The following is a 13,309-nucleotide window of genomic DNA, read 5'->3' as shown; positions in this document are numbered from 1 at the left end:
TTTAGTAAACTTGATCTCTCAGAAATACTCTGACCTTCTTCAGCCCTACTTTAAAAGGAGAACAGCTTCCCACCCATGGAACTACGTGGCTCTCTGTACATTCCAGGGTATATTGTTTTGATGTTGTGCTGTAATCTCCCCTGCTTTTCCACCATTTATTTTTTACATCCACTTCTGAAAGTGATTCTCTCCTCCCTGCCCATGCTCTTTGCTGATAATATGCAAACTCCCTGCATGACATTCAAGGCCCTTAAAAATCTCTCTCCAGCCCACCCTTCCAACCTCATCCTCTACTGTCTGTTACTATGGACCTTATACTTCCCAAACTCTTCATCATTATTTCAGAAATTAGGCAATACTTTCTAATGTCTCAACTTTGGGCATAATTATGGCTGTGTTTCTGTCTAATTACTGCTTACTTTGAGGTCTCTGCCTTTTCCTGCTTGGTGAATGAAAGGTGACCTTGGAACAGAGGTTAGTGGAATCACTAAAGGTTTTGGGAACAGAAAGAAAGAAGGGATGTGTTTGGCTGAGTCTACTGGCCTTAGTTTCCCTCATGGACCTTTTTAGTTCTGCCTGCCCAGCTTTCTCTCAGCACAGCACCCTGATCATGGTTCGTTACATTATGATGTTGTGTATCTCCCTCATTACCTGCCACTCTGGGAGGGTAAGGACAGTGTCTAATTCATCTAGGCTTCTCTAACTCCCAGCAGAGAGCCTGGCCCAATTAGGGGACATTGGGAATCTCACCTTCACATAGTCATATTCACAAAGGTAGGAGGATTCCAAGTTGAAGTGCATGAAGTAAAGCTTGATCCGAAACCCATCTGGGACAGTGATATTCCAAGTCACCTCCGAATCACTCGGATAGGAGTCTGGATAACCAGGCGACTGGATCTGGCCAAACATATTGTTCAGCTCCACGGTGTGGGCTGAAGCCTTCGACAGGAAGAAGCACAGAGCATGATAGAGAAGCAGCCACCTGAAAGACATGCACATGGGTCACTTACATTCATGGACACAGGTCCCCAACATTCATCTAAATCAGCAGCTGGAAGAACAAGTTCTTAGCGTGTCTCTGTCTCTGGCCTTCTGTGGTTACTTTTCCCCTCTGGAGCTTGCTGGCCCAGTCTGCAACATGGGCAGATGGTAACTAGATGATTTCTAAAGTTTTTTCCAGTTTTGCTCATTTGAAGATTTTATAATAGTGTGAAACTTTTCCAGAAAGTGCCACATTTGGGACTCTGACACTTACCATTTTACTGTTGAAAATGTAATTTTCATAATTAGGTAAAAGTTGATATTTCTTCAGCTCAGCTTCATTTAAGAATCATAAACTCTTGATTCCTTTTTCTAAAGAGTAAATGACGGCCGGGCGCTGTGGCTCACGCCTGTAATCCTAGCTCTTGGGAGGCCGAGGCGGGCGGATTGCTCAAGGTCAGGAGTTCAAAACCAGCCTGAGCAAGAGCGAGACCCCGTCTCTACTATAAATAGAAAGAAATTAATTGGCCAACTGATATATATATATAAAAAAAAAATTAGCCGGGCATGGTGGCGCATGCCTGTAGTCCCAGCTACTCGGGAGGCTGAGGCAGAAGGATCACTCAAGCCCAGGAGTTTGAGGTTGCTGTGAGCTAGGCTGACGCCACGGCACTCACTCTAGCCTGGACAACAAAGTGAGACTCTGTCTCAAAAAAAAAAAAAAATAAAGAGTAAATGATAATAACATGGTAATATTGGGATGAGACTTAAACTCTTTGATGGAATCTGCAGTACCTTAAACAGATGTAACATTTGAAAGAGGTGTTTTACCACCAAATCAGTCAGGGTGTGTGAAATCTTGAATAAAGAATGACCGAAACAAGTTTTCTTCCTCTTGGTAAGTGTCATAATAAAAGGGTCAAAATCCTACAACTTATTTCTGCAGGAATCAGAGACAATGGACTCATAAGGAGTTGCAAAAGAGACAAGGAAACTTCGGTAACTCCTGCAGAACACACCAGTGTGGCTGATGCAATACTGAGGCCGAATGACCAGGGCTGGTCAAAGCCCTGGTGGTCAGCATACACCGCGCCAGGCATCTGTCTGATGGGTTGCTTCCCCTGGGAGACCCAGGGACCTTGAACTCAAACATCCCAAACTTGGCTCCTGACTTCTCTCCTAATCATTGCCTGCTCTCATTTCTGATTTCTGTGAATGTCTTCTGATTTCTGATTACCATCTACCAGTTCCCTAATAAGCCTGACTATATACCATGCATCTCTCCCTTTACACCACATTCAATAGTCACCAAGTCCTATTTGTTCCACTTCCTATGTTGTGGAAATTCATTTCTCCTCCTCTCTAGTCAATTACTTAATTTAAACTTTCTTATCTGGCTTCAAGTCTAACTGATCTCCTCTGGCTCCCCAGCAATCTTCTGCCAATGTCAACTTTCTAAAACGTGGGCGTGGCCGTGCACCACCACTGTGCCTGCAGGGTAAAGCATTTGCTCCAGGAAGGGCTGAAGACACCCTTTTTGATCAGGTGCTGCTCTTGTCCTTCCAGCCTCATCTCAACGCCATCCTCACAGGCCTCTTGTGGAATATTCTGGGAGCATCTGTGCCCTTCCATTCCTCAGCCCCATTCCTGCAGTCCACATGCCCTGCTCATTCCTCACCTACTGTTGTCTTAGGTACCCTCCACCATCCAGCTCAGAGCTTCCCAGGCTATGTAGTGTCCCTTCCCTCCTCCAGGTGCCACAGCTCCCTGGACATGCCTCTGTTACAGCGAGAAAAGCACTGCACTGCTTTAGGCACAGCCTTTGAAGTTAAATGTAGGTTTGAAGTTAAAGTGAGTTTAAATCCCACTTCTTCCACTTACTAGCTGTGAAAACTTGGACATCTAGTCTGTCTGAGCCCTTGTTTCTTAATATGTAAAGTGGAGATTATAATACCTAATTTACAGGGCTCATATGAGCATTAAAGATGATGTATGTAAAGGTCCTGGCATAGAGTCTGGTCTGACATGTAATAGATTATGAATGAATTAATGAACTTGGAGCCAGAGTCTTAGATAGCCTAAAAAGTCAATGCTGGGAGATCATACCAGCATCATCCAATTAACAATTATATCTTTACCAACCAGGAAGTTGTTTCCTCCCAATATCCATCCTCCACCCCTATACATTCAGATACATATGCATGGGTATGAGTTTTTGATTGTGTAAACAAAGCAACATAACTACATACCCATTTATAATACAATTATCTCATGTAATATTTACCTAAAAGGTAAATAAGGAAGTACAAAGAGGTCTAGAAGGATATACATCAAGGTACTAACAGTGGTTGTCTCTAAAAAATAGGAATATGGGTGTTTTTATTTTTTATGCATCTTAAATGTTTATCTAGAAGGATCATGTACTATTTTTTCAATAAAAAGAAAATAGTGTTATTTAATTTTTTCCAACAGCCCTACAATAGCAACATGTGGGTTGTTATTAAGAAAACAAAATGTTTTAGTCCAATAGCCAATGTCAATATTTTTTAAAACCAATCTGTGGAAGGAGGGCCCCAAAGAGGGAGAAAAGGGAAGACATGGGGCCAAGTTAACCAGTGAGTTAGTAGGAAAGCTGAGTCCAGAAACCATAACTGGCAGGGCCCAGGCGCCCCATTTTCAAGTGAGGAAATGAATTGATCTTAACAGGGTTGAGAACTCAGGTTCAGCCCTGCTGAGAAGGGAGTGTATTGGTCATGGGTCAGAAGAGCTACATTCAACTCCAGGCTTTGATTATTTATCCTACCAATTTTAGGGAAGTCACGGAAGGTCTTGTTTCCTGGTCCACTTTGTGGTAATAATTATGACTTCCCACAGGGCTGCTATCAGAATAAAGGAGGATTGGAAAGTACTTTGTTAACTGTCCAGCCCTGGGCAAACATTGGTTATGATTACTCCATCATGCGGCTTCCCGAAAAGCAGGAGTTAGGAATGAGCTTTGGCTCCCAACTCGGACTTCCCTGCAACAGCGGCACTCGGATTATGCAAGGCTGAAAGGTCAACTTTCTCCATGTCTGCTTTTTCCAGAGCACGTCGTCGTCGAGTAGACTCTGAGCCTCCTAAAGCCAGTTCTGTCAAGGGCTGGCAGCTGACAGCTCCATCGAGCCCAGAGGCCCAGTGCCATGTGTCGCAGGCAACTGGTCAGCGTGGGAGGAAGTCCCGGGAAGCTCTCTGTTCTACTTTGTTTGCATCTCAAAATGGTTTCAAACACATGAAACAAATATCTCCTTTCATGTAACGGACTTGAGCATATGCTTGCTTGCTTGCTTTAGGGGCTGTAAATTGAAGAATATAAGTGGCAGCTTTCGTTCCTCATCACACTCTGAACGTTTTTGGCTTCTTGTATACCAGGCACCGGCTGTACGATTCCTGACACCTGCTATCTATCCTCCAGCTAATCAAAAAGTTTAGCTACAGTTGCTTGAAATGTCAAAAGTAATATATAGAGCTGGGATTTCATAGGCTCCACTGTAAGAGCAGGCTATCTGAATGCATAAAAATGCCTGCACACGTCTATGATTATGGAATGAATAGCACTTTCTCTCCTCTCCATACACTGTCCTCATTTTAACCTACACAACACCAAGACTCTGCTTTTGAATTCAGGAGTTAGAAGGGACTGTATTCAGGAGTTGGAAGTACCCTAATTTGACAGATGATGAAAAGGATACCCCAAGAGATGTCATATCATGCCCAATACCATATGGTGAATTAATTTCAGCAGAAGAAAGGAAGTACAAGAACTCACAGAAGAAGCTGGGTCGATGCCCATATCATGCCCAGGCATCTGGCCAAAGCAATTAATCCTGTGAAAAATAATTTTAAAAACCCAAGGCTTTATGTGGAAATTTAAAAAATACTAATGCCAGAGCCCCTCTCTAAGAGATCCTGGTTTAATTGGTCTGGGATGGGTCCCAGGCATTGACATTTTTTAAGTCACCACAGGTCATTCTCATGTACAGCCAGGACTGAGAGCTATCAGTGTAGAATAATACACTTGGTTAAGAGTCTAGTGGAATATAGCAGAAAAAAACCCTGGTCTTGGGGCCCAAAGACCCATGTTTGAGTCTTGGCCTTTTCCAGATCATCAGTGTGGCTTTGGGCAAGTTGCTTAACTGCTTTTATACTCACTTATCCATAAATCCTTACCTCATCCAAAATCTGAAAACCAGTGCCCATGAAAGTGCTTTACAAACTCTTAAATATTGTATCCATGTGAGGCAAGACCCTTTAGAGACTTTTCTAATGGAGCACTTTTCTAGGAGTTGCTTGGTTGTTCAACAATTAAATTGAATTCAACCAATATTCACTGAATGCCTAGTAGGAAATAGACATCATGCTAGGTGATGGTCACACAAAAATGAAGACATAGATCATGTACCTTAAGGAGTGCTCAATCTTGTAGGGGAAGTGGACATTTAAACAAGGAGATATTACAAAGGTGATAAGAGATGTGTTATAGCTGCAAAGGACAGAGAGAACAAAGGGGGAGGTGCTCACTCTGGAGGATGGTGGTGAAGAAAGAGAAAGTGATATTTGAGCCAGATGGAACAATCAGGTCTCCTAGCTAGAAAATAAAAAGGATGATTTTTCCAGGTTAAGGGGTGAGCATATGCAAAAATACAGGTTGGTTACTCAGCCCTATAGTATGATATGGCTGGGCATTGAGTGGTAGGGGGGGATTCAGATGGTTGACAGGTAAATCAGGTCACCATTCTGCATAGATGGACATAAATCCCATATTTTTTAGGAGAAAGGAAAATGAAGTTTGATGGCAGGTTTAAAATGACAATGCATTTAAAAAGAACAGAATGATGAATTCGCGGTAATGACCTGATCATCTCTCTGCACCACAGGTAATTGGAGTGCAGAGAGCAGCACAGTCTGAAGCCCCTCATTGGCCCCCGACCCAGCAAAGTTGCTAGGTTACTGCAGAAGAGAAACAAATAGAAACATTTTCCCAATGGAAAAGAAAATTAATGAGAAAAGTGATGTTTAGGGACTTTACACATCTGCAGAGTGTTTGTGCATGTATGTGTGTGTGTGTGTTTAACAGCATTAACACTTATAAATAATATAAATAACTAGGGTGGTTGGGTTTTCAGACTTGCAGAAAAAAACTTGTAAGGAATGTCTGGTAAGGAGCATCAAGCAAGATGAGAAACAAGAAAGGCTGAGGAGCTTAAGACCAATTAGAATTTAAAGCCCTAGGTTTCAGAACTCCAAAAGACCCTTTTAAAAATTGTAGTATCTCTTTAAGAGCCATTGGTACAATTCATAGCCTGATTCGTGCCACCAGCTGCCTCAGATTTCAGTGAGAAATGAAGAAATTTATAGGGAACTATAAAATGGGGACAGGTTTTTAGCTTTCTAAATTGAGGTTTAACTGGCAAACTTGTCAAGGTTTAAGAAACCACAGATCGGAGTTGTGGTAAGCTGGTTTCTTTTCTGGTCAAAACAAATACATACACAAACATGCACCTAACTCACGAAGTGTCGGGAGAGACAAATCAATGCTCTTTGCAGAGGAGGAAAATGAAAAATCAGCCTTGTGGGCAACAGGAGGAGTGTCACATTCGCCAGCAGGCAGCACCCTGCACTGGCAGAGGGAGCAATCTGGGCTTCAGCAGTGTCCCGAGCCGGGCTTGTGCAAAGTCTCCGTCTCAAGTTGCATGTCTCCAGCGTCCCAGGGACGGCGCCCAGCCCGCCCACCGCTCCCTTCTCAGGGCCCCAAGGATTGATGAGAAACCCCCTCACCACCACCCGCGGGACACGCAGGTGAGTCTGTCCAGAGACAAGGTCAGACCCTCCTTGCTACTTGACAGCGGATCCCCAAAAGGGCACTCTGCCCTCTCCTTCCCTGGCACTCACCTCATTTTCCTGCCCTGGGTGCTCCCGGCTGCCTGGCCTTGGTCTTCCGGGCCCGACTTGTCTGTGAGCTCTTCCCCGGTGTGGTGTCAGCGATGCCTTATCTTTGTTCTGAGGTCCCTGTGTGTCTCTGGAATTGGCTGGCATTCTCCATTCAGGTCACGCCTTCCCCTGCCTGCAACAGATCCCCTCTCCCCCTCTCTCCCTCTGGCTTTTCCTCTCTCCTCGCTCTCTGCTCTGACTTGCTCTTACACACACTCCCAGGAACCTGACAGAAAAGAAGCTGTCTTCTCCCTTAAAAGATCCGCTCCTTTAGTTCCCTCCTGTATCCGGTGTGGCTGACTCCAGCCCTTGAGAGAAAATAACTGGGAGGCTCAAATAGGTATTTGTATCACTGTGTGTGTGTGTGTGTGTGTGTGTGTGTGTGTGTGTGTAGAGAGAGAGAGAGAGAGAGAGAGAGAAGAGGCGGACAAAGTCTAATTTCTCTTCAGTCTCCCTTGCCTGATGGCTATAATTTTCTGCTCTTCTTCAGGAAGAGAACAGTAATTAAACAGAAACAACCAACTAAGAAGGCAATTCTAGCATCTACACTAGGAGGAAGAAAAGATCGAAATCCCAAAGCTTCTGTCTGCAAACAACTACAGGTTTTCTTGAGAATAGAGCCGCTGGCCCAGAAAGTGAGGAGGCTCCACGTCCTGCAGTTGGCTACTTGTTCTTCCCCACTTAAATGCAATACGTAAAGAGTGCCATGCGCACCGTCTGGGGGATGGACACGCTTGAAGCTCTTACTCTGGGGGAGAAGGGTGGGAGGAAGGCAACACAGGTAACCTAAGCATTTGCACCCCTATAATATGCTGAAATTAAAAAAAAAAAGAAAGCAATAGTTGCGGTGCTGTTTACCAGCTCAGAGGGTGCAGGGGTCTAATCCAGCCCCAAAAGGGCCCGTCACTGCGGGAAAGCCCCGTACCCAATAGGTGTAGAAAGACCTGTACTTTTATACACGTCTATACTCATGATTTGTGAAGAAATCAACGCTGGTTCTAAGCTGAGCTGAATAGTAAGAAAATCATCCCCTTCCACACCAACAATCAATACTGAATAGAGGGAGACAAGTCTGGGTGTAAAAAATAGGTTTGACTTTGCATCTTTTCTGCGATAGACACAGTGCTAGGCACACGCATCATCTCAATCACTATCACAGACTGTGAGGGCCCTGCTATTATGCTCATTTCACAAATGAGAAGACTGAGGCTCACAAAGATTATCCAATTTTCAAAGATTATCCAACTATTTATTACTCCCCACTGCTACTACCACTAATAGCTAGCTGTTATTGACCTGCTTAATGTATTAATTCTTTTCAGTCATTTTTATGTCTTGTTATAGGTGGGTAATAACATTATACCCATTTTCCAGATGAAGAAACTTCCCAGAGAGGGTAAGTTTTACACAGCTAGAAAGTTGATGGAGGAAGAATTTGAGGTCTTAGCCACTATTTATATTGCCTCTCTCGGATGTATTATAATGCATATGGAATTTCAAACACACACACACACATGCGCACGCGCACACACACACCCTATTCGTAGAAACTCAATTTGAGTCATTTTGAAAGAGCATTAGACTCTGAGTCAGAATTTATCCGTCATCTCTCCTTTCTACCTAACCTAAGCTGTCTGTGCACTTTGGGCACAATACCTTACATATCTGATCCTGTTTCCCCTTTTGGCAAATGGGCATTATTATGAGGCTTAAATGAGCTTATGCTTGTGGAAGTGCTCTCTTAGTTGTCCAGTGGGGTACCAGAGGGGTGGCCACGAGTCACTCTAACCAAAGTGGCAAACACATGCACCCTCCATCCTCAGATATTGCTCCCTTGGCACATTTTGGGGAGAAGTGGCTTGGCTCTCGCTGGCATACTTGCTCCATTTTTCTCTGTTTTAACACTCTTGAATGTCAACCTTGCCAAGCTTGGCATTAGTAAGAGGCTGTGGTTGATAATGCCGCTGCGAGTATATGAGATGAGAGGGTATGTTTGCACTCAGGCACTGTTTCAGCAAAATGTTATTTTCTGTTTCAGGGAGAGTAGGAAAAAAGCCTTTAAAATTCCCATTAAGAAGACTCACAGGCTCCTCACACATCAAATAACTCTCACAAAGCAACATTTTAATGATTTAAGTGTAAATGAATCAGAAACACATGGACTACATTTCTCTTGGAATACACAAGGGCTTTAAAACTAAAAGAGAAAGAACTAGGGAAATTCATACTGTGCTGGGAAGCGGGCCCTGCCCAGTAGAGACAGTCCCTGATTCACACTGCCACCAAGCTTGCCCTTTCCTTAATCTGGGGAATATATTGGAAAATTCAGTCATTTGTTCTGCGCACAGAGGGAAGAGCTTGGGCGAGAAAGCCATCAGCTTCTCCTTGTAAAGTGTCACAGAGCAATTAGGCCTCCTAGAATAATTTCCTGGCCATGTTTTTTCAAGGCTGCCAGTGTTCAATGGGAGGCATTTGAAATATGTTCTAAGCCAAAGTTCTGCCAATATACAGCAGATCTGATATGTGTGTTTCCCTGGGAGTTAGCCAAGGCTCAGATGAGATCTGCATAAAAACAGGAACTACGTAGCTTAGTGAGTGATCTTGGTGCGATTCAGAACAGTTTTCCATTGGATCGGACAGCGTATCTTCCTATGCTTTTGATAAATAACCCCTGAGGTGTCATTAAGAGATCACCGGGTCGTGAGGGGTGGGAAGCATAGAAGGGATGTTGGTCTGGGAGCAGGAGAACTGGGCTCAGCATTTGTGGGTTCACCTGTGTGTCACCACTTTCTTAAGTGGGGGTGTATGTGTAGAGGGAGGGGACATCCATTTGTTCAACTGTAAAATCGGGGGGTTGGACTCAGTTGAGCTCACGGAGCGTGTAATCGTGGGTGTGAAGACTGTGGGTTGATATAGCTGTGGAGGAGGGTCAAAGAGCCCTGAGTAGCCTTATAATCCTTGCACTTGCTTTTCCCGTGGTCATAATAGTGTCACCATCCCTAGGAATTCAATTGTAGATATTCAGAAAAATAATTTTTAAAGGGATTTAACTAGTTTGTTTTTTTAAAGTTTGACAAAAATGGTTAAAAATGCATACAAGGAACTAGCAGTACATCATTTAGAATCATAAAAATGTGGATGATAGAGGTGGCCTCAACACCCTCCAGTTACAGGCAGGGAAAGAGGTCAGAGAGCTAGCTGCTAAAAGAGTAAACGCTACAGCATTCCTACCACTGGAACAGGTTTGGTTTACATGTTCTACCCAAAGTATTTATTTTATGCGACTCCTGAGCAAGAGTTTCTGGAATTCAATGAATGTGTTAGAAAATGTAGAGAATTTGGGCAATGAGTTTTTGTTGGCAAAGGCCAAAAGGCAGGCTTTCTATCTAAGAAACTGACAAATAGCTCCAAAAATTGCAGTTCAGAATTAAAATTTGGGTTGTTCCACCAGTTGACTGACAGTACGCTAAAAGCCATGGCTTCTGAGCCTATCTGATCATCAGAATAATATGGGAAATTTTAAAAAATGGCAATCCTTGAGCTTCATCCCAGAAGCTACAAATTCAATGAATCTCAGGATAGGGCTCCTGAATCTATAATTTAAAATCTACCCTGGCATGATTTTGCCATTTTTGGTACATGCAACATTATGGTGTATCTTATAATTGATGACATCTCCATCAATTGATAAGATATACTTAGTGTATGCCAGATGCTTCCCTATACATTAGTGCATGTAATATTCACATCTTTTATTTTTTTTATAAATGAAGACACTGAGATTCAGAGAAACTAAGTGTGCCCATAAGTGAGTGAGTGATGTCTACAGCTCAGGCTCTGCTGACCTCAAATCCATGGCTCTTCCTCTTTATCTGAAGATTTCTGATACTTCCTGTGAACTTTGAACACTCATGAGCCATGCTGTTGTGTGATTACAAGATTTCAGAGAAGAAAAAAATAGCTTCTGTATTAAAAAATAAACTATTAGGCTGTTGTGGGCTGAATTGCATTCCCTCCAAATTCATATGTTGAAGTCCTAACCCTCAGTAGCTCAGAATGTGACTGTATTTGGAGGAAGGGCTTTAAGAGGTGATTAAATTAAAATGGCGTCCTTAGAATGGACCCTAACCCAATGTAATTGGTATCTTTATAAGTAGAGATTATGACACAAACATACACAGAGGGAAGATCATGTGAAGACACAAGGACAAGATAGCTATCTGTCTACAGACCAAGAATATAAGCCTCAAAAGAAACTAAACTTGCCAACACCTTGATCTCAGATGGGTTTGGATTATAATCCTTAAAGACACAATCCTGAATGTCATAATCCCAAATGTTGAAATCCTGAAAGATCAAAATCTTTAAAGTCTAAATCCCTGAAGTCTAAAATCCTTAACATCTAAAATCCTGAAAGTCACAATTACAAGATAGTTGCATCATGATAGGTAGAAATAGTATCTTGTTATTGTCTTTTTGCAGAAGAAAATGGATTTTAATTGAATCCCCAAACCATAACGATAGCTTCTGAATTAGGTATAAATAAAGATTATAAAACTGAATTTCAAGGTGTTACCAATAAAGTTTATTTTCTTTTTCCATTCAGCACAATACATTTGGTGAAATATTTTAATGAGTGGATTGGCCATACAACATGGCAATGACGAAAACTTCAGTTAAAAATGCGTCATTTGCCTGCATTGGCATTCCTTCCAGTTGATGACATTCCAGGAGCTTCTAATGAATTACAGCCACATTTGCCTGAAAAGGCCAGTGAAGTTACTAACTGGTTTGAAAATAATTATGTGCACGGTAGCATAAGATGACTCTTAAGAAAGGGTGTTGCTGTTCTACCACCAGTATTCTTTCCACCAAATTTTGGTCTGCTTATGAGTACATGTGGAATGGATTTCTGTGTACCCAAAACAACCTAGGAGCAGGGCACAGAAGATGGAAAAATTTAGTGGGGAAATGCTCATGTCAGTGTACATCAAATCACAGAAGAACTTCAAAAAGGGCAGAGCCACATAGAAAATGAATGTGAGCATATCTCTGAGGAAAGCCATGTCCTAAAAGATAAAAAGCAGCTATTCAGTGGCACAAGACTTTAAAATACAGCTAATAATTGTGAAAGTTGGTTAGCTCATATGGACTATCTCCATGCAATTGCCCATAATCTGTCCCTATAATATATTTTTTTATATGCTAAATTTTCTTTTTAGTTTATTAGGAGTTTTTCTGTTTGTTGTTTTCTTTTTTGTAGTTTTTTTGTTTTACTATTTTAAATTGTTGAAATTATTTTTTACAATTTGCTATGCTATGTATTTTGTCTTCACATCAATTCCAATACTGAAGGTATTAAATTGTGTAAAGACTTTTAGAGAGTTCTAATTCATTTTATTCATGTTTTGTAAATGTGACTCCATGAAAATACATTATTACCACACTGACTCTGTGTGTAAGCATTGTGCATGTATGTAATGGATGTAAAATGTTGAAATTTCCTCAGCAAATGAAGATATATCCTTTTTGTACCTTTGCACTTGTAAAAGAAAATTTCTTGAGATCTTGGCTCTTTGGGTGACTGGTGCAGGGGTGGTATGGTAGGGAATGGGGATCCATCACAGTTTCTGATCAACCTCATCAAAAGACTTAGGTTGTCTGCTACAGTACATCAGATGACTGCAGTTCTAAAGCTGGGTGCCCACAGTTACCAACTATAGTGATAAGCAGTTATACATTTCGCTTTTTGACCTATTTCTTTATGAATATGGTTTATCTGCTCATAAATATTTTTTTAATTTTTATTTTTACTTCAGCATATTATGGGGGTACAAATTTTAAGGTTTCAAATAATGTGCTTGTCCCCCTTTCCCCCACAAGTCTGAGCTTCAAGCGTGACCATCCCCCAGATGGTGCATGTCTCACTCATTATGTATGTATATACCCACCACCTCCTTCCCCCTCCCACCTGCCCATTACCTGTTGGGAGCTATCCTGGACACGGGAGAGTTAAAGTGCGGTTGCTGCCTGGAACACTGGGGTCCTTGAGACATAGCACCTGGTGCCTTAACTCAGAACTCTGACATTCTTGGCCTTTCTTCTAGCTCACGGAGGGTGCTGGAGATAGCAGTAGCAGTTATAGAAGGTCACTGAAGTAATCCTGTGCACACAGCCCTCGTAGCTTATAGCCCTCTCCCCCCACCGCCCCGAGGCCCTGCACACTCCTTTCCCAGAATTGTTAATTACGCTTGGGTGCTCTTTTTCTTGAACTGTCTGAGTGATCATAGTTGAGTATTTGTAGCTTTTTTGATATCAGAAGAAAGTTAAGTTGTAGATTGGAAAACTTCTTAAGCAAGGA

At 42.2% G+C, this 13,309-nt stretch overlaps 1 protein-coding gene across 4 annotated transcripts in view; it reads right to left on the bottom strand.

Annotated features, from left to right (window-relative positions):
* The window catches only part of MASP1 (MBL associated serine protease 1), a 67,070-nt gene extending 59,770 nt beyond the window's left edge, over nt 1-7,300 (bottom strand). The window contains exons 1-2 of one of the 4 annotated variants that reach the window (XM_012789627.3): nt 6,910-7,300; nt 751-982 (exon numbers count right to left, since the gene is read on the bottom strand). In XM_012789627.3, the coding sequence (XP_012645081.1) occupies nt 751-982; nt 6,910-6,914 (237 nt within the window). In that variant the 5' untranslated portion in view covers nt 6,915-7,300. Of the gene's footprint in view, nt 1-750; nt 994-6,909 lie in introns of those variants that run through there. The other 3 variants (XM_012789628.3, XM_012789629.3, XM_012789626.2) reach the window with 3 other exon arrangements.
* Nucleotides 7,301-13,309: the final 6,009 nt, after the last annotated feature.

Source organism: Microcebus murinus, chromosome 1, assembly GCF_040939455.1.
Source record: "Microcebus murinus isolate Inina chromosome 1, M.murinus_Inina_mat1.0, whole genome shotgun sequence".
In the NCBI taxonomy this organism is placed as follows: Eukaryota; Metazoa; Chordata; class Mammalia; order Primates; family Cheirogaleidae; genus Microcebus; species Microcebus murinus.
Note: the sequence above shows the minus strand (reverse complement) of the source record. Positions and strands in the feature narration are given on the sequence as shown.